This window comes from Plodia interpunctella, chromosome 1 (genome assembly GCF_027563975.2).
Source record: "Plodia interpunctella isolate USDA-ARS_2022_Savannah chromosome 1, ilPloInte3.2, whole genome shotgun sequence".
NCBI lineage: Eukaryota > Metazoa > Arthropoda > Insecta > Lepidoptera > Pyralidae > Plodia > Plodia interpunctella.
Genome location: NC_071294.1, coordinates 12,033,267 through 12,055,149, shown reverse-complemented (window position 1 = coordinate 12,055,149; position 21,883 = coordinate 12,033,267). Strand labels below are relative to the sequence as shown.

At 36.9% G+C, this 21,883-nt stretch overlaps 3 protein-coding genes across 4 annotated transcripts; 1 reads left to right on the top strand and 2 right to left on the bottom strand.

The window, feature by feature from the left end:
- The first annotated feature begins 75 nt into the window (after positions 1-75).
- On the top strand, positions 76-6,784 carry Kap-alpha3 (karyopherin alpha3). Its single transcript, XM_053764632.1, has 8 exons — positions 76-368; positions 464-824; positions 986-1,323; positions 2,354-2,596; positions 2,932-3,126; positions 3,592-3,669; positions 4,480-4,656; positions 5,290-6,784. Exons 1-8 carry the CDS (start codon positions 306-308, stop codon positions 5,377-5,379), a joined length of 1,545 nt encoding a protein of 514 aa, XP_053620607.1. The 5' UTR covers positions 76-305; the 3' UTR covers positions 5,380-6,784.
- On the bottom strand, positions 6,094-8,581 carry LOC128681265 (uncharacterized protein). The gene is made up of 4 exons (XM_053765092.2): positions 8,240-8,581; positions 7,722-7,918; positions 7,169-7,298; positions 6,094-6,874 (listed from the first exon to the last, which is right to left on the bottom strand). Exons 1-4 carry the CDS (start codon positions 8,309-8,311, stop codon positions 6,803-6,805), a joined length of 471 nt encoding a protein of 156 aa, XP_053621067.1. The 5' UTR covers positions 8,312-8,581; the 3' UTR covers positions 6,094-6,802.
- A 5,471-nt stretch (positions 8,582-14,052) lies between these two features.
- Positions 14,053-21,639, bottom strand: dock (dreadlocks). 2 transcript variants are annotated; one of them, XM_053764850.2, is made up of 9 exons: positions 21,095-21,639; positions 18,946-19,139; positions 18,281-18,544; positions 17,495-17,582; positions 16,826-17,016; positions 16,558-16,738; positions 15,594-15,752; positions 15,216-15,272; positions 14,053-15,185 (listed from the first exon to the last, which is right to left on the bottom strand). In XM_053764850.2, the coding sequence occupies exons 1-8, from the start codon at positions 21,197-21,199 to the stop codon at positions 15,219-15,221; spliced, it is 1,236 nt and encodes a 411-aa protein (XP_053620825.1). In that variant the 5' UTR covers positions 21,200-21,639; the 3' UTR covers positions 14,053-15,185; positions 15,216-15,218. The 2 variants fall into 2 exon arrangements, with proteins under 2 accessions (XP_053620825.1, XP_053620738.1); XM_053764763.2 differs by having other exon boundaries at positions 14,053-15,272; positions 21,095-21,637.
- Between the last annotated feature and the right edge of the window lie 244 nt (positions 21,640-21,883).

Sequence of the window (21,883 nt, the reverse complement as noted above, 5' to 3'; positions counted from 1 at the left end):
TGCTGCGTCTTGTGTCTGTAGGCTGTTTTATATAGCAACAAAGACAAGAAATTCTACTGACTGAGTAATCGTTTCTTTTTTGTCTATGCTAATGAAATAAAAAAAATTAGAAATTGGCTTAAGGAACGGACGATTTTTCGTGTTGTAGAATATTCTGTGCTTAAAAAGAGGTTATTGAATCACAGCATTTACAGTGACGATAAAATATGTTCGATTAGTCTTTCTCATTATTATTTTGTGTTGGTTCTTTATTTAATTGTAAAATATCCACGTTATATTAGAAGACTGCGAGCACAAAATATAAGATGGCGACTGAGCAGACGAAGAACCGCATGCATGTATTCAAGAACACAGGAAAAGATGTCGACGTAAGGAATTGAAATCTTTATGATCATCTTGAACATTCATATGATGTTATAGAACCTTTAGTGTGACCAACTAAGGTATATACCATGTGTTTCAGGAAATGCGCAGACGTAGGAATGAAGTCACAGTCGAACTTAGGAAGAACAAACGAGAAGAGACATTACAAAAGCGTCGTAATGTGCCGATCAGTGACTCAACGGACGAGGATGAAATCGAAAGGACCTTGGCTTCGACTAATTTGAAGGAGCTGGTGATGAACGCCGCGAATGTTGAAAATCCCGAGGTTCAGTTATCGGCCGTACAACAGTGTCGGAAGTTATTGTCTTCGGAAAAGAACCCGCCTATTGATGAGCTTATTGCTACCGGCATTCTTCCTATCCTAGTGGGCTGCCTGTCTAGGACCGACAATCCTACTCTACAGTTCGAAGCGGCATGGGCGCTTACGAATATAGCTTCAGGTGTGTATTGATTTATGAAGGTCTTTTATTAATAAATAGACAGGTAATTTATTAATAAATAACTGTTATTAATAAATAACTGTTTAGGTAAAACAAATGCTGAGTATGAGAGCACAGTTTTTAACAAATTTGCTGTTATATTAAAAAATAATAATTTTCAGGTACATCTGTGCAAACAAATAAAGTAGTTCATGCGGGTGCAGCCCCTCTATTTTTACAACTACTCATGTCTCCACACGAAAATGTTTGTGAGCAAGCTGTGTGGGCGCTCGGCAACATTATAGGTGACGGTCCAATCCTGCGAGACTATGTCATAGAGTTGGGAGTTGTGAAGCCTTTATTGAGCTTTATCAAACCAGATGTGTCAATACAGTTTTTGAGAAATGTCTCATGGGTTATTGTCAACCTGTGCAGAAGTAAGGATCCTCCGCCACCAGTTAAGACTATCCACGAAATTGTGCCAGCCCTAAATGTTCTGATCATGCACAATGATATAAATGTAAGTACTTTCTATTGCATTAATAATTGCATTTGTTACATCATCTACAAAAATTTGTTAAGAACAAAGAGTATGGTTGTAACCACACATGAGATGTAACCACAAATGAGATAGTAGAGTACCTATTAGTTTGTTGAAACCCATGTCATTAACAATGTAACAGATTTTCAGACAGAACAAATTAACTGATTTTCGAACAGTGCTTTTATGCTGAGAATAGAGCTGTTTTGAGCTCTATTCTCAGCATAAAAGCACTGTTTGAAAATCTAAAAAAAATTTGTTGTGTAGAAAAATTTGTTGGAAATTTCAATAGGGTAGAAGATCTTTCACATTGTTAATGACAGAGAGTGCAAAGCGTAATAAATTATTATAATTAGCTATTTATTAAATAATGAAATCATTAAAATCAATCACCATTTGTTTAAATTTCAAAACCTATGACCATTAATAAAAATTTTAACGAGTTTCAGCAGATCATAATGATGTCACTTGTATCTAACCTAATTGATAAACATTTACCTAGCTAATTGAGGGTCAATGACTTGTAATAATAACAATGTCTAAAGTCTTGATCTCTTGAATGACTATTGCATTTGAGAACACAACAGCAGTGCTTTTGTTAATTTTACATTGCAATACTATTAAAGTACCTTTCCTCTGGATGTTAATTCTTTTATTCTTCAAAGTGTCAGTATATTTTCTTAACCACTTTACCAGGACATTGCCTTTTGCTAGGTTATATAATGCCTGTTCAGGTACTTGAAAAATGGTAAACAACCAATATTTTTGCATATTGCAAATGATGTGATTTTTTATTTATAAAACAATTAACATATAATGTGCAATAATTTATGTGTGTTTTTCAAAAGATATGTTTACTACTTGTATTTTAAACAAATTTCATATAACTGTGATAATTATTTGGAAAACTGCACAGACCATCCTCACCAACTGGAAGCATATCCCATAGTACCCTTACTGGGATAGATAGGAAGTGAATCAAAAGCTTTCATATTTATAATCTTTTCAGGTTCTCGTAGACACAGTCTGGGCCATCAGCTATTTAACAGATGGTGGCAATGAGCAGATACAGATGGTTATCGAAGCTGGAATCGTGCCTAAGTTGATCCCACTGCTGTCTCACAAGGAGGTGAAAGTGCAGACGGCAGCACTCCGTGCGGTCGGGAACATTGTCACGGGAACAGACGAACAAACTCAAGTGGTGCTCAACTGCGACGCTTTATCACACTTCCCTGCCTTATTGTCACATCAGGTAATTATTTTGAATGATGATAATAAGAATTTTGTGGAATAAAACCCTTAGGCACTTGTGGCTTATCCTGAACTATCAACTATAATGTGACTACTATAATAAAACCAATACATATCCTTCTGTGGATATCCTAGAGGCGACGATATTAAAGCTTTGTCGACTAATAGTTAAAAACACAGCATTGAACAAAAGGTTTCATATTGAGCAGACCATTAATTTTAAAATGGTGCCAATAGCTACAATTGCAATCAGGACCATCATTGAATTTTTAAAGTGTTGCCTATTTAGCAAATGTCCATTCGGAACTAACAATTTTTTTTAAACTTGTCCAACAGAAAGAAAAGATCTGCAAAGAGGCAGTGTGGTTCCTATCCAACATCACAGCGGGCAACAAGCAGCAGGTGCAGGCGGTGATCGACGCTGGGCTGCTACCCAAGATCGTGGAGAACCTCAGCAAGGGGGAGTTCCAGACGCAGAAGGAGGCCGCCTGGGCTGTCTCCAACCTCAGCATCAGCGGCACCAAGGAACAGGTCAGTTCCTATTTTGTAGAAGTGATGGTCCAGTGGTTAAGACGCAAGTCTCTGAATCGATAGATCCTTAATTCGAATCCTACTTGTGTCATATAAGTTTGTATACCAATTTGACTCCTGTATAGTAGTTTTTATAGGTCACCACTTGCTTCCGGTAAAGGACAATGTCATGAAGAAACTTGCTCACTGTTTGACTATATACTAGTGTGTATGTGACTACTTGCCACTAAATGTCGTCCTTATTTCGTCGTCCAATATTATTGCTCTATTCTACATGTTTTAATAGTAGACATACATTCATTTCTATCATACAAACCCTGCTGTGACAATGACAGGTATCCAGATTGACAGTTTGAAGAACTAATAAATTGATTTTACTGAAATGACGGCAATTAATTTTCTGTCGTTTGTTTTGAAATAATTATTTAGAGATTCAGGGTTAAAACATTTTATAACTTTTTTCAGGTGGCGACCCTCATCTCTTGCGGAGTTATACCGCCCTTCTGTAATTTATTAAGCTCTAAGGATACGCAAGTTATTAATGTGAGTATCATATACTAGCGCCCCGTCCCGCCATCGCTCGGGTAAAACCATAATAAATTCATCCTTTCAAACCATATTCAGGAATCTCAATCTATTGTTGAAAACCGCATGAAAAAAGTATTTTTTGAGTTTATCGCACAGAAGCGACAGAGGACTTTGTTTTATAATATGTGTATAGTATATAATATAAGGATTATCTTAGTTAACAAAGTGTTAACTTGTATTCATAGTTTTTTGTTTAACAATTATTATCTGATATTTAGCAAGTTATCTTATAAAGGTGACCGTTTTAAACTTTTACACATTATAAATATGTAGATATGACTCAACAGACTTTCACAATGCAAACTAGATGAGTCATACTTATTTGACAATTTATTTAATGTACCTAATGGAAAGCAGTAGTAGTTTCTCATTTCGTTTACATATAAGTGACATAATATGTATTATTTGTAGAAAGGTTAAATTATTCGTAGTAATGTTTACTTATTGTATTTGTCATTCTCATCTGAGCGTTTTCTCGGCTGCTTCCTCAGCCGTCAAGCGATCTCGGGTTCGTTTTCCTACTTTTCGTCTCCACTTCGTACGGCCATAAGTTTATTGCACATATTGTGAAAATTCGGCTGTTTAAAAGATCTATCCAGTCAGTAAAGATTTTTCATTGAGCTCATTAACTTTTTAAGTTGTTGCAACACTCCTGCATATTTGTTAATTATACGTTTATTTTAATTTTGAAATAACGCCCATATTTGTATACTTGTGAGTATGTATGTAAGCATTATTATACCTTCTATTTATTTTGTATGTTAGGTGGTGTTGGACGGCATCAGCAACATGCTGAAGATGGCGGGCGAGAACGCGGAGCAAGTCGCCAACATGATCGAGGAGTGCGGCGGCATCGACAAGATCGAGGCGCTGCAGAGCCACGAGAAGGTGGAGATCTACAAGATGGCGTACGACATCATCGAGCAGTACTTCGCTGGAGAGGTGAGTGCTGCGCCGACACCTGATACACACTATTGGTGAACACCTTTATAGTGTTCGTAAATATAAACAAACGCGACTTGTTTTTATAACATGTAATGATCTGAACTTTTTAAATAATTGTACATTATTTAATGTTTTAGTAAAGCATTTTCGAACAAGATCTACAACAATATTATTAATAGGTATTTTAACATTTGTGGATGTGCCTTTTTTTTTAGTATGCAAGCAAGTTACTGGCAAAAATGTTCTTTCTTTGTTAGATAGCTATTAAGCCTGGGCAACATATATAGGGTATAAATGATTTTGAAAACTGGAACACCCGATGGAGAACAATCAAACAATCATGGTACAGCTAAACTATAGGAAATATAGAAATGACGCCTTAACAAAAGTTGTTCAGCCTGATGAGCATTTTCTGTTGAGGTAGCAGTCCCCAGGGTGACCTTCGGGTTTTTTTATATTGGCGACCGAATGAATAAAGAAGCGGGAGTGGGACACGTAGCAAGTATTCATTTGTTTTAGAGCACTTTACTTTTGTGTGAGATTTCATTTTAGGCTCTTAAGTCATAGATTTTATGTTCGAGCATAAAGATAAAATGAGAAAGCCGGCGTTAACCTTAGCCTTGTGCGCAGGAGGAGGACGCGTCGCTGGCGCCGGCGGCGGCCGACAGCTTCCAGTTCGAGCCCGCGACTGCGCCCGCGCACGACGCCTTCCGCTTCTAGCGCCGCTTCGTGTGCTTATTACGACGGTACTGAACTGAACTGTATCTCACTCACCACTAAAAAGGGAAAATAGAATTGTTACATAACTAACCTTCGCCTTAAGGCGAACGTTTGTCTTGTCAAAATCGACATTCGCCGTTATATTTAATCGATACGTGATGTTTGATTTGTTTAAAATATATAAATTAAAAAAATAAACTGATACCATGTTTACCTTGATTCGCATTTAAAAGATTGTTATTCGGTTAAATCTGTAATATGCAACGAAAAGTTATCGATCATTAGTCAAGTCCATGATGAAGTTTGTTCCACGGACTGTGAATCATCTCTTTGTGATTTTAAATAATCGCGAAAAATAATTAATTCAATTATGTCATCGATTTTAAAATTACGTGCGCTGCGGTCGCCGGACTCTAAGCAAAAAGGCCTTAGCACTGAATATTGCCCAAAGAAGGCTTAAGTAATAAGGACTTCTATCCGAGAAATATCGCTTCGGAAACGGTACGAAGCGACCCCTTCCTGGATAGTTTATAAAGCCCGTAATCCATCGAGCAGATTCGATGAACTTTTAGTATATATATTTTTTTGTTGTAAATAAAAAACTTAAGCTAAGTTTTGTGCGGAATGTTGATGCCTTTATACAATTGGATTATAAGACATTGTTATAAATATATTACAAAATCATAGCCTATTATGATTATGATGATTGTTCACTTACTGAATATTCAAAAGTAGTTTAAACCATACTGTTCCACTACATTGGTTAGACAGGGACACAAAGTAAAGGATGTTTTTTGTTTAAAATACTTTTAAATATTTGAACTTTGATTCAAAGTTAGTGTTGCTGTGACAAGTTCCAAATAAGATCGAAATAGTGTTGCCAAACGATGGATCACTATCGAATGACCAATCAATAGTTACGAGCACTAACGGTAGTGTCGAAGAATATCAATTGCGATCGATAATTATCAATGGATCTAAGATTATCGATGGTGTCGATTGTTTACTCTTCGATACCATCGATAGTAAAACTATCGTAATACAGCAACACTAGGTCGAGATATATCTCTTTGCCTCCATGGATTACGGACCGAAAATGATTGAATTTGAAGTCTATAAAAGAACCGGTGCTACGGTTTCGTTGTGATACAGCTATTGTGATGTTTCAAAAGTTTTTCATCTTGTTTTTCGTATTAAAACGGGACGCGAAATAGTTATAAGTGCCGCTGATAAGCGACTAGTGTAATCGGCTTATGACCATGCTTGGATATAACATAGTATTTATGTTTCCATTTTAACTCAGGATTTACACAAGGGACTATAGGGGCCACGTCGGATGGCTATGAATTTTGTTATGACATGATCCCATTTGTATGTATATGCCAATAAATTCTGTCCAATATAAGCAAGTGTTTTATTTCTGTTAGTTTATGTTGAGCGATGGAAGAAACTCCCTCTCCGGCTTCGGTTCGTCTGTCTTGACGCCGTACTTTTTCTGTAATGTCAAGAAATAAGTATTTTTTTACATTGTCTTGATACAAACATACATATTGTAAAAATAATCTTGCAACTAATCAAGGGCGATATATCCTATTTCGATACAGTGGAGCAAAAAATTACTCTCTAAAATGAGAATTTTAGAATCTGAGTATGGGGAGGGTGTCTGTTTTACTACTATAAAGTAGCTCAAACAAAACGTACTGACGTTTTGTCTGTGTCAAATTGCATCAAAATCGGTTCAGTAATTTTGAGTTTATTAAATACAAAAAAAAATTGGATAATGATGTACCTTATTGAGTTCGCAGGCATAGCACTTGACGTTGTGGTAGGACTCCGCCTCGGACTGGGACTCCGATCGGGCGGTCAGCCGAGCGCTCAACCGCGCCGCGTCGTAGAACAGGCCCACCTTGTTCTGGAAGCTAGGACATCACTCACAATACAGTCTAATCTACAAAGTGAACAAAATAAATGTTGCGACCTCTTGGCTGGCAACACTAGATGTTTATCAACCAAATTGAATCCATTTGGTATAAGTATTGGAAAAAAAGGTATTTTTCTTTATACACAGACTGCACATTAGTTGTCGATTATCCACTGTCACTCGATAGATCAAATCAAATATCAAATCGAATCTAATATCAAGCTACAATGCTTGCATGTTTATCATCCGCAGAAAGATGACCCCGCTGAATGGTGGCCACAGAAAGATCTTCACCTGCGCTTTGAAAGTCTGCTTTGTCTAAGTCTGAAAGTTGTTTTCATTATAATTTTCGCCGTGTATAATGTGATGTAGGTATATCATCCCGGAGTTGAATAAATAATTTTAGTAGACAGAAACTTACTTCGGCAGCGGTTTGGCCCAGTGGTTGTCCAGTCTATTGACCTTCATGATGGCGTGGAGCCGCTGCAGCAAGCTGAAGTTGTCGCTCTGGATCTTGTAGCTGCGGTCGAGCTCCCGCTGGCACAGCTTCAGCTTCAGCTTCACGTGCGGCCGCGCGGCCGGCGCGCGGGTGTCGATGGTGGGGAGCGCGGATTTTACCTCAGAAGTTTTAATAACATAACTTATTTTTGTACAGTCAACGACATAGTTTGACACGCTAAAGAGTTCCATTTAGAAACTATATTCTTCCTATCGTCGAACGCCGACGCGAATGCACGAACATTTTCCGCGACAATCATTTATACGATACTGCTACTAGAGTGACACTTCAGGATAGATCTTTTATTATTCCAGCCTGTATTAGTGTCCCACTGCTGGACAAAGGCCTTTGGTTTCATTCTGTCAGTTTTTCATCAAGATCCGTCTATTAGTTTGTGTCCGATTCATAATCAACATTTGTTCATAAAACTGATAACTTACTTTCAGGCGATGGTCGTTGAACCTCCTGTCCTCCCACGGGCGCAGCAATAGTTTGTCTCGTCGTGACAACATCACAGACTAATATTAATTTATCACAAATGCGACTCGGGCCGGCTTCGCACAGTCTTATAGGATGTTTTGTATGTATTCCGGACGAGACGGGCGACTGTTTTTTATACTATGTAGTGATATAAACTTTCAATCAGCGTGCGTAGTTTAGTCAATATCGGGTTGCCATGACACTAATTTATTTACATAATAAAAAGGGTCCTTGCCCTTTGTCCTAATAATATGACGATGTTAGGAAAACGTGTCCCAATTTCGGCTGATTTTGGGACGCTTGTCAATTTTTTTATAAATGAATGTACTAAACTTTGAAATATGGTAGAAAAAAGGTTATCACTTGGTAAAAGTGTTCTGTTCAGTGAAATAAAATACAATGTGCAAATTAATAAATAAATTATAATGTTAAATATTATACACTGCACTTACAATGGTATCCATATCATGCTCGTTACATCAGATATATTATACACAAAAACATACAAACACGTGGTTACAGTACAAATAAAACAAAATATATTTGAGCAATATAAAAATAAAAAACCAAATCACTCCTATTCTAAACCTAATTCATTATTAAACATATGAAATAGTTAGTTTTCGTCCAAGAACTGGCCGGTATTTCAGAAACAATTTAAATGCGCTATAAACCAATTCTCAAAGACTACAAATGTGTAATATTTGAAACATGTACTTTAATTTTAATAAAATTTTAGAGCAATACTTTTAAATTATACAATTTTTTTTTTCTTACATATTGAATAGGTAGTTTTAGAATGTATAATATTTTGGTTTATTATGTAATTTAGACCATTTCAAAACTTACATATTCGTGATTTTGAGGACTGGCAATAATTCGACAAAATCTTCGATTTTATTTTTATCAGCGAGTGTTTTTAATAAAAGCTTAGGAATGTAAGTTGGTTTAGTCCATATTTTGGCAATGTTTACTTGTAAAGCTTCGTTAATTTAAATGATTAGTGCACTCTCGCTGGCATTTTATACAAAACTTATAGATTAACTTTTTTTTTATCTGATTACATTTTGTGCACGCAACCTTTTAGTGGGTACTTGAATTGTATGATGTTGATTAATTCAGAGTCGTAGACAACAAAACTTTGAGAGGAATAAAAATATCACAAAATTGCCTTGTCTTGGAAAAGTCAAGTGCCCCACTGACCGAATGCCAGCGAATGCTTCCAGTTTCGACGGAAGACTTTAAAAATAATACTCAAGACCGCAGTTCACAATTGACGAATAATACAGGTAATTTGCGGAGAACCCGGTTTCTTGTGTTAGTAATTTCTATTCAGATGAGAACCAAATGGAAGCGTGAAATGAAGAATTAGATGCAGTTTTTGAAGTAAAGTATTTAAGAAATGAATTGTCGCCTCCCATTTGGTTCTAATCTCCGTCCTAATAAATCTACAAGGAGTCTGCCTCGCATTACTCTAATTACAATATTGAGTATAAAACGTATTAAATACCTCAAAAAGATCTAGTAAGTTATGATCTTTGCGCTTTAAGATATGACTATGGATTTACATACTAAGCGGCGATACTAGCTCCCCCTACTTGCTGTTCATAAACAAACCAGTCGAGTCTTATTTAGATGAAAGCGCTATTTTCACAAGCTACGTATTAACCAACAAAATAACGTTCATTCGATTAGGTATTATTATTTCGAAGTTACTCTTAACTTTCAACTCGATCGATTTGTTTATTTGTGATACAAAATGGCGGTAAACACAAGTCATATCTCAAATTGTATCACAATACGCCACTATGTAAGACAACACCAAAAATATCTCCCTAGTGTTTGGTCGACACAAAAATGCTAATCGCGCAAAGAAATCTGCAAATAACCCCCACTCTTATATTGTACTGTATTCTTATAAACTACTCGCGTACAAAACGTGTAATGGCTATTACCCAAAATTATTAACATTTATTTTCATATTATCGCATTGTAGAATAAATTTCCAAATTAAAAAGGAAACTTTTTCTACAATAATAAATAAAACATGTAAATTGTTATCTCAGTTCTCGTTTTGTTGGTAGACGAAAAAAATATATATATTTTATTTATGAAGTTTTTCGACAAGTTTATGTTGACAATAACTGCTAATAGCACTGGGAATAGCCGGCTTGGTGCGTTACAAAAATGTATCTTTACATTGAGTGTAAACAAAAAGTCGTACAAAAATAAATAATCCCATTTAGATGCTAATTTAATACTTTCATTATGGAGTGTTAATTTTACTGTTGGACGACATTGATTTGGAATTCACTGAATTTCCACTGCTATATTATCATCAACTGGAGTGGCCGTTTAAAAAGTAAAATTGCACTTTATTTCTGTGTGTCAAGGTTTATTTTAGCTAAATTAGTAGGCACTTATTTTATCATTTCAAGAATGCTTAAAATATGATTAGATTTTTTAATGTCACTGTCCACCTTTCCAACCATATCTACACAACAAAACACATTAGTTCATTGCTCCGGTTTGACGTCAATAGACAAAAAACACACTTTCATATTTATATTATTAGTATGGATATAAAAAAATGTGTTCTCGAAATATAATATAGCAGTGGAAATGTAGCATTTTACGGGAAAAAAGCGTTACGGAATACAAACCTAGCTTGTTAACAACCTTATAGCCACGTGGAGATTCATATAAAAGAATCGAAATAATAATCTAAGTATCATTATATTAATCGATATTTATCTACAATAAAGTTATAGAAATAAAAAAAAACAACAAATCAGCTGCCGTTGTTATTATTCACAACGAAATGTAAAGCTAGTTTAAATATACTCATACTGGGCAAACAAATACGGGTGAAGCTGTGTATAGCGGTCTGTGATGTCGGCGATTGACTAGCGACAGTCACTTCAGCGAAACCGGCCAATGATTCTCTGCCCGGCGAGGGAGTTTCAACCGTGACATTTACTCAATAAAGATCAAAATAGACCGAACGATAATGGCGATTTGCGCACAGAATGAATAAATTTGGATTTATGTAATTTATTGCTATTTTCTCGCAATAAAGTACATATTTCTAGGCACAGTTGTTTTCCTTTGTTCATCCTGATTCCTGACTGTTATGCTTTTAATCTCCGCCAGAAAAAGTGTTCACATATTCGTCGGAATATTGCCAGCAAATGTCAGTTAAAACTCTCCCGCATCACACTCATAAAATGGGACACCTAATTCGTTGTCGAAGACTAAAGGAGTTTAATTAGAGACTATGATCTCACTAGTCAGACTTTAAAACGTTAAGTTGGTACATGTCGGCCATCTTGGAGACTTAATACCAAGTTGCACGCGATATCTCACATATAAAAAAGCCTAAAACTAGTCGAGTTACTGCCATCAAACTAATTTGAGCTTTGAGATGGCAGTTGCAGTATTCTTCGAACGAATCTATCTTGTAAATATTATACATTCAATTATCTAATAAATTGAGGTTATATTAGCTTATCGTACATAGCAATTTCTTTTGAAAATTAACCTTTAATCGCTTCAGTGGCGCTATCGTTTGTTCATATTTTCTACACTTGACATGTACACGTGCAACCTGCCAGTAACTCGCCAGGCCTATCTAAAAAAGTACAAAATTCCCATCTCCCAGACACTCCGCGATTCCCTGACTGACTTACATTAACTTACGTAGCCAAACATCACAACATATCATATGCGTGTATACAATCGTATTGATCACACAAGTATTTACCTGAAAGCATTTTCTATGGCCGAGCGCCATTCACTCCTAACAACAAGGAACTTGGAATAATAATGGAGGAAACACAATATTTATGTGATACAGGCATATACTGCTATTATTTCAATTATAAATGAATTTTATTGTGAGTTAGCCTAGTGTAAACTCTATTTTTATCCCTAGCTCCTTGTAGAATATTTACTATAAACGCAGCTTACTATATTATAAAATCATTTAGAATTACACTATCATTCTTACGAGAACTTATCTAAACAATATGATATATAAACGCCCTTAACATTATCGATAGAGACGGGGTAAGAAGCCATTATTTGGTTTATTGTATATTTACGAAATGAGAATTACTACCAACAATTATAAGAATAAATATTGGTAGTAATTCTTCAAAATCTACTATATAGACTCGGCGTTGTATCAACGCATTTAACACTAGAGGGTATATATAATATGGTTTAGGAGTACAGATTCATTCTATGCCACACTAAAAGTATAGGAATCTGTTCTATCCTTTTTATCTTCCACTAACCTATTTTTCTACCATTTTGGGAACTTCCGAGTCCGAAAATGAGAGAAAAGAAGCGTGTAAACACGCAATTTAGAACATTCGCTACAGGTTTTGTGAATGTTATCCAATTCAGTGTGAGACGACCGAAGAAATCTGATGTAGTCCCGGTGATAAAGATATCCGAATTGAAAAAGTACGAGGGTAAATCAAAAAGTTCTTAGAATCACTATAAAAAAACCAGGAGATGTGTACAAAAATATTTTATTTTTCAACGTAATCTCCTTCTAATTCAATACATTTAGTATACCGCTTCTCTAACTTTCTAATTCCTTCCAAAAAAAAATCATTTTCTTGACTCTCAAAAAAGTCGTCTACGGCAGCCATAACTGCGTCGTCATCACTATATTTAGTTCCACGGATGTGCTCCTTTAATTTTGGAAATAGGTGAAAGTCACTAGGGGCTAAGTTCGGAGAATATGGTGGGTGATCAAGAAGATCGAAGCCAGCACTGCGGATTGCCGTGAGCGCAACTTCGGACCGATGCGCAGGAGCGTTATCGTGAAGAAACAACACGCCCAATGACAGTTTTCCTCGCCGTTTTTCCTTTATATTTTCACGCACTTTTGGAAATAAATTAGCATAGTAGGATCCAGTAATGGTCTGTCCTTTCGGCATGTAATCGATAAAAAGGATTCCTTCACTATCCCAGAACACAGAGGCCATAACTTTGCCGGCGGTAGGAGCAACGCGAAATTTCTTCATTGGTGGCGATGATGGCCGTTTCCAAGACATGCTTTGTCTTTTAGTTTCGGGATCAAAATGGTGGACCCATGTTTCATCCATGGTAACAACACGACGGCAAAATTCATCCGGATCGGACTGTAATATTTCAAGATTGCGCTTTGAAATTTCCAAACGACGTTTTTTGTTTTCTTCTGTTAACATTCGTGGTACCCATCTTGCCGACACTTTTCTGAACCCCAAGGAATCTGTTAAAATGGATTGGATGCTTCCAAATGAAATCTTTAGGACCTCGGCTAAATGTTTTATAGTTATTCTTCTGTCTTCCAGAACTAACTTCTCGACCTTTTTGATATTTTCTTCTGTGATGGAGGTTGACGGCCGCCCGGAACGCAGATCATCTTCACAAGTTGATCTACCCCTTTTAAATTCCGAAACCCAGTAAGCTACTGTAGAATAGGGTAAAGCATTATCCCCTAATGTCTCCTGAATATCCAAAAAAATTTCCTTAGTGGACATTTTTTTTAGGCACAGATACTTTATCACCGCACGTAATTCGTTTTTTTCCATATTTCAATACGTTGGAATACCCTTGGCACTTAATAATTTATTGCTTGTAAACGATACGACCGAATCGATTGTAACTGAGCATAAACATTATACGATAATCACTCTTTAAAAATAATAATAAACTACCCACAAAAAAAATATATCAATATGTCATTCTAAGAACTTTTTGATTTACCCTCGTATAATCGTAGAGGCACGATTGGAGGTCGACCAACCAAATATCAAAATGACACAAACTTTTTTCATTCACAAACCCAATTTATTTGTGGATCCTACCAGGAGTTTCGTGATTCCAGCCTCTGTCTGCCCCGTAAGGGACAAAGGCGTTATATCTGTATCATTTACTACCGACTGTCATTCCACATTTCCAATTTACTAAATACAAAAAGTATAGAAATGTGAAAATCGTCTAAAATCTCTTCGCTCCTGTGCATGTACTGTTTGGAATGAAGATAAATGTGCATTACTATTTGACTTTACATTATTTACTAGTACATAGTCAGAACCTATATTATCTGCAAACGCTATTAAATTTAACGCAAATATTTTTAATTCTTAACGATGTCCATGATTTTGGAAAAAAAAATCAGTGCTTTTAAAATCTCATACACATCTTCACGTCTCGACGCTCTGAAGATGCGTAAAAAAATTTTCCGACTATTTCCATGCAATATTGCTTAGATCCACTGATAAATAAATAAATTACGGGCAGCAAATTATTATTTTGGTGTCTAACTACTGAGGGCTGCCACGTCCATCTAGTTTAATGACTTTATTAAGTTAACTCGTCGAGGTTTGACTAGCCGAGCGTGTTCTAGACCTGATACGACCCCTTCTTCCTATTAACCAATATGACCCACGAACATTCAAACTATTTTGTGTCTATATACTCTAAATTATATCGGTATAATTTTTTTCTTTAATAAAATCATCGTTATTTCACAAATAATACTGTCAAATATAGATTTTATTTTTAAATTGAAATATAAACTCGCTATCCTTTTCGCGAGGCATCAACCATATTGTTTAACTTTATGCTGTCCTAGTACTTTTATTTAACTGCATTTGATTTTGTTTTTAAAAAACTCGTTCCAAACAGCACGAAAGGTGTTAATCATTGTTGCAAATAAAAAAAATAATTAAATTTACCATTACAATCACTTTTGATATTTCGAATGTAAATCTAAAAAGTCCCCAATGTAGGCCTAAAGTCCAAAACGCCCAAAACAAAACTCACCCACTAATTCGCATCGGGCCCGCGTGGTGGGTCACGTAAGGAAGCCCAGTGGTGGGGTAACCTGAATGGAGCGGCGGTCGTATCGGCCGCGACGGGCTGGCGCGCGGTCGCGGCTCAGCACGCCATGGTGGCGCGCGGCAAGGGACGCACGAGGTAAAGTTTTTCACCCTAAAACAATATCCCAACGAATCTCTTCAGGCATTATCTACTGGACCGATTATTATGAAATTAAGTACACGGGTAGAAAATAACCTGGAATAACACATAGGGTACTTTTCATCGCGAAATTCCCATGGGAGCGAAGCCCCGGGGCGCAGCTAGTATAGTTAATAAATCATAGTTAATCGATAAAAAAATCAAAAATTACAAGATTTCAGTAAATATACAAGTGATATATTGAGTTATTCGTTGTCACCCACAAAAGTCACACTCTCAGTCGAAGGTTGATTCATGTGATTTTTTTCAATGTCGCCTGCAGACGATACTCACCTGCTTGTTGGTGTAGATGGGCGCCCGCTGGTAGTGCTGCACCAGCTGGTCCAGGGTTTGGAACTTGCGCTGTCCGATGCAGTAGAGGTTGCCTTCCACGTGCACCCGGAAGTGTTTGTTGCGCCCCGGAGCCTTCAGCGATACTGAGAAGTCGCCCACCTGGAATCGACATGTCTCGTCTTATAACAAAACGTTGATTTGGTAGTGGATTACATAAAACCAGGATTGAAGTTATTGTTAAGCGGGAACTATAGCGCGGATTTTACCCTACACGATTGACAACAAACAATAAAATCGTGTACACAAATCGAATATTGATTTACTACATACATGTTTACTTGCGTCAATATTTTGTTCGTTAAATGGAGTTTCTTGACTAATAATCTGTGGACTGTGGAGCGGTTCAATCCATGGCTTATCTGTTGTATTGCCCGAACTGTCTTGTCCTGCTCCATGGAAGACTTGAGGTTGAAAAAAGTGAGGTAGGTTTCCATACAGACGGCTTTTGTACCAAGGCCTACCTTTAATATGTAAATTACTAGATGTTGCCCGGGGCTTTGCTCTCGTGGGAATTTTGAGATAATTTACCTTTCTAATGGTGAAAGAATTTTTGAAATCGGTTCGGTAGTTTCGGAGATTACCCGCCTCAAACGTATAAACTCATAAACGTTTATCTCTTTACAATAATAGTATAGATAAATTAACAGCCCGTCTTAGATTCATTCAGGTAACTCTATAATAAAAAGTAGCCTATGTTTTTGTGAAGGTCTCCAAAACACAAGAAGTTTTGGAGGTTTTACGCTGACTTCGGGCTTCACGGCTTCACTTCGAAACGCAACCAAGAACATGCAGAGATGAAAGAACAAAGTATGGAAGTATAGATTGCCGAGGTTACGTTCCGGTCTACACTCGAAAAGAAGTAGTTCGCTAGAGAATCTAAGTGTGTGTAGTGCACTCCACTCACGTTGGTCTCGGAGTCCCGGATGAGGAAGTCCCCGTCGTGCCCGTGCTGGTTGAGCAGCGCGTCGCAGTGCGTGCGCGAGATCGCGCCGTAGTACCACGCGCGCCCTGCGGCCCCGCCCGCCCCGCCTGCCCCGCCCGCCCCGCCTGTCCCGCCTGCTCCGCCCGCGGGCTCCACCGCCTCGCTGCACGGGTTGAATTTGAAAAAATATTTTGCATTCAACGTGAGTAACAAAGAACATGATGTTATACATCGGTCGTTGGGAACTCACCTGTAAGGCTGCTGGAGGTAGTCGTGCAGCTGCTGCAGATAGTTCCTGGGCACGAGGCCGGTGTTCCCACGCGAGTCCCGCGCACGGAACCACTCGGGGTCGGAGGGCGGGCGCTCCACGATCTCCAGCCGATCGCCCTTCTCGAACGACAGCTCCTGCTCGTTGTTCGACGTGAACGAGTATAGCGCCACCTGGGGAAACACAAACACTTTACGAAATTTGCTTTACGAAAAGACTGTCCGAATCCTAACAATGTAAACAATCTCGACATTACTCACTGAATTTTGTAGAAAATAAATATTATGTCAAACCCATCAGTACCCATCAGCTGCAATTGAGGCCATAGATAAGCTTACCCCTCCGCTAAAATAAAAGCGAAATTCAGATCTTCCCGCCTGCAAGGATAATAAAACTAGATGGACTCGACTTCCTAACTAGACCAAGTCCACCGCGCAAATAAGTAGCAGCTGTCATGCCGCGTTCTTTAGTTTTCTGCCGTAAAAAGGGTTAAGGGACATAAACTTTAAAAAATCCAACAAAAATAACGTTAACGAAAGAACATTTATTCTTCAGGAGTCAGAATAAGACAAATATATTTCTAAACAAGACAATATATTTTTTAATAAAAAGCAATAGTAAGCAGAGGAGTATAGCCCCCACAATACTTACAACAATATCGAGCACATTCTCAGCCATCGCATAAGTGTGCACGGGGTCTTCCGCGTCGCCCTCTTCGCTCGTGTAGTTCGATGGGAACCTGCAAAATATATTATTTTAACCCATATATCCCTTCTTTACCTCACAAACTTTCGCACACGTGTGTGTTGTGGGAATTTCCCGTACCAAATATACATTTACAGGTCTAGCAACACGGGAAAATTATTTGCTCATCTCACTACTGGCAGGTATGTCCGGTAGTAAGACAGGCAAGAATCGTTGCATTCTATGGATACACCAAATTTCTAAAAATCTGTGCAGTAAATTTAGAGTGATTAATAACAAACATCCTCACACACTCACAACCAAACTTTCACATTCATAATAATACATAGGATTCAATTCCTGCTTGATTCCAGTTTTTTTTCATGTCATTATTATTATCAAAAATAAGTTAAAAAGCATGTGTGCCATGTGTAACAAATCCATTAAAATAAATAAATAAATAAATATAAATATATTGGGACAAATCACACAGATTGAGCTAGTCCCAAAGTAAGTTCGAGACTTGTGTTATGGGATACTAACTCAACGATACTATATTTTATAATAAATACATATATAAATAAACATCCAAGACCCGGGCCAATCAGAAAAAGACCGTTTTCCATCATGACCCGACCGGGGATCGAACCCGGGACCTCTCGGTTCAGTGGCAAGAATCTTACCACTGCGCCACCGAGGTTGTCAAATAGGATATTAACGTGAAGAATAAGTATATTGATGACAATGACTCACCACCCCGTGTGCCCCTGGTACTGCCCTCGCCACCACCCATCATTGCTCTTCTCCAATATCAGAATCCTCGTTCCCTTCGTGAGAGACAGCTCATCCGGCTGTTGCGCCTGGTAGTTGTACTTGACGACCGCCGTGCCCAGCGCGTCGGCGGGCTCCGGGCCGCGGGCGGCCGCGCGCCCCGGGGACTCCGCCCCTCCGCGCACCGGGGAGTTGCTCGACGGCAGGGTTTTCGATCCAGAGCCTTTTTTCACCTTCTTCTTGATACTGGAAAGACATTTTCAAGTCAGTCGTTATGAAAATCTGAATGATAATGACTCTGTTTGAAATCAGGATCTTGCAAAATGCACTTGCAATATTCATGGGTGCAAATATTTCCTGTTTCCTCATGTGAATATTTAACCATAATAAGATACAAGAATACATCATAAAGTGCTAAATGATAATTTACATTAATAAATAATATGGTTTATTTATGAGTAAAAATAATAAATATTACTTAAAATCCCTAGAAAATAATCAATTTATGAATATTATTTTCAATGATTTATAGACTTATTTTTATTTATCAGGAAAAAATAGGTACTTATAGTAAATCAATAAAGTATTGAATACAATACATTTAATAATATTGAAAAAATAAAGAAGATACATATTGTTGTATGAACCTGTCAAACAATGAAGGTTTCTCCTTCTTGACATAGTTGCTGGGCACGTATCCAGACTGGCTGCGGGCATTCTGTACTCGCCACCAGTGCTTCGAGTCGTCCAGGAGAAGGTACCTCTCATTTTTACGGAGGTCCAGCTCTTGCGTGCCCTGAGCTGCATAGTCATACTTGGCAACTACATAGCAGACATCGTCCTGGAACCAAAGATTGAATGAGTATTTATTTATTTCTGATAAAGAAAGATATGACTAAAGGTCTAGAAGATTCCAGTTCATGTCTGAAAAAGCCTTAACAGCTCGAGGCAACTGAGGCATTCCTAAAAAGAGTTGACATCAAGCACATGACCAGTGTAAAAACAGAGCCAAATTTTCAAAATGTTATTTTTAAGCAGACCCCAGGCTTAATAGCAAAGAATAAAATTGTGTATATATATATTTTTTATAGAGGTTCTCTATCATGTGACAGTCTAATTAGATTCTCTTTTTGGTCTGCTAATAAGAGAAATTATCATTTGTTAAAGAAATAATAACTAACAATTAAATGCAATATTTTCAACCCAAATATTTCTAGCATTCCTTTATACAACAGATGAATGTGTTGAGTCTATAATTAAAGTACCCACTCAATTAATTATAATGAAGAGTAATGAGTGAATGAATGCTTAGTTAAGATAGTTTAAGCTTTTTTTCAAATCATCTATGTATTATGTACAAATACCATGTACAAAACACAATAATAATGGACTAGATTGTGCACTTCAATACTTATTATATCTATCATACAAAATTTGTCTCTATGATAATTCACATAGGAATTAGTAGACTTGATTACCTTGAAAGCTATCCTAAAATATTTATAATAGCTATAGCCCCCCCAGTGGGTTTAACAAGAGGTTGAGTAAAAAATAACATCATTTTTATTGTGTGTAAATGTTAGTGCTATGTACAAAATGTATAGATGGTTAGTGGAATAGTGTAGTACCTAGCTAAACTGAAGTAGTCTATTTTGTATTTGTAGTCAATTTTTATTACTTAAAATTGGGTTAACACAGGTGATGTAAAATTTGTTTATTATGTCATAAGTTTTTAAAATAGATTCATAGTTAGTCATAGTGGTGATAAAATGGCAGTGTACTAAATTCAAAAACTGGGACATTGTGCTGATAAAATAGAATATTTAGTCATGTTCATCAATCAAATACAAGTCAGTACATAACTAATCCCTCGGGTTTTGCAACTGTCACAAGATAGCCTGGAATTTTCCTAATAATAAATTGCCATGTATAGTTATATGAAAATAACTACTAGTGGTTAGTTACAAATGGAAACTAATACTTCATTTGTTTGTGAATTGTGTACAGAAGTCTTACACATCTATTACACATTCAACTTTCAAAATGAGCTCTTTTGATAGCACATCAAGTACATCGAGAGTTGACTGAATTCAAGGCACAGCATATGATATGATTATGATCAATAAACATATTTTTATTAAGAGAAAATGTAGTTTTTATGAATGTGAAGGCTGTGAATGTGACCTTAATTTTGATTGCAATATTAAATTTACAGTTACTTAACATTTATTTCACAATATGTACTTGAATATCGCCTAAGAATTAGTCAAATAAAAACAAAGTGTAAACACATGATCTAAAACACTGACTTTAGAGTATGTTTTTGAGTGAGTTTTTGTATTTGGAGTTCGCTCCAAATACATAATTCTATAAAATAACATGAACATTATGGGAATATTTATGGTACTTCATTTGTGAAGTTATAATTTTAAGAAGTTAGCAAAACAATCAAATTTAGAACTTTGTCTCACATTTTAGACTAACTTTTGCTAATGGGTTTGCCCTCATTTTCTCACTCATTTTCTCAGAAGAACAATACTTTTATGGCATAGAAACCATGATGAATAGGTTGTACCCTTAACAAACTTTTGTTAACACTTTTGTTAACACTTTTGTTAAATGTCAGTCCTAACAAAATCACAAGGATTGTGTGGAATTCTGATCATCTGTGGAGGTCTATCTAATGCTATATCTATTCATTAATAAAAGTGTGTGAAGAACTAAGAAATAGCTACGTAAGTGATACACATCAAACACTCTGGTTTCTGAATGATGATAAAAAAGGTTCATGTTTACCTGAGCATTCTTTCCATGCCTGGCGTTTGCCATGGCGTGCGGCGCCGGCAGCGGTTTGCTGGCCCACACCGATTCTGCGGCGCGCACCGACCGCGTCTCCAACATGACACCCTGAGGAGGCACCCACGAGATCAGTGCCGCCCCCTCACTGATACATTGCGGCACACACAATCACTGCACTGCACCACTACACCACCATACACGATCGATCGCACAAACACAGAAGTGACTCGTTATCACAAATCCCGCGAGTATTTACAAATAGAACTTGCGAAAATCCAATCGAAAGCTAAATCAAAGGACAGCAGCGAAAGGAAAGATGCATCGGAGCGATGAAATCTTGATACATTGGATATATAAGAATATCAAACAATTTGATAAATATATATTTATCAAACTTAAGCACTAGATTATGACGAATTATAAATTTCACCATTCAATTAATTTATTTGATGAATTTCCAGTAAAAAATTCACACAAAATCGGTGGGGCAACGATGAATCAATAGACAATTTCTTTTTTTCGTTCGCTAATCGCTCGCGATAGCGAAGAAAGAAAAAACTAGGAAGTGCCAAAATCTATGTAGTGCACAAATAAATCGAAACAAAACCTCATAAAACAAAACATTTCAATAAAATTGCTCTCTCGCATTTAAGAATAGTAAACTATTCGTAAATGCGTACATAAATTCTTGCTAAAGTATTATGTTACACTTGGAAGTATTCGCATTCATGGATTGATTCTATAAAAATGTAATCGCAATTGTGAACGCGCCATGTTCTGTAATCT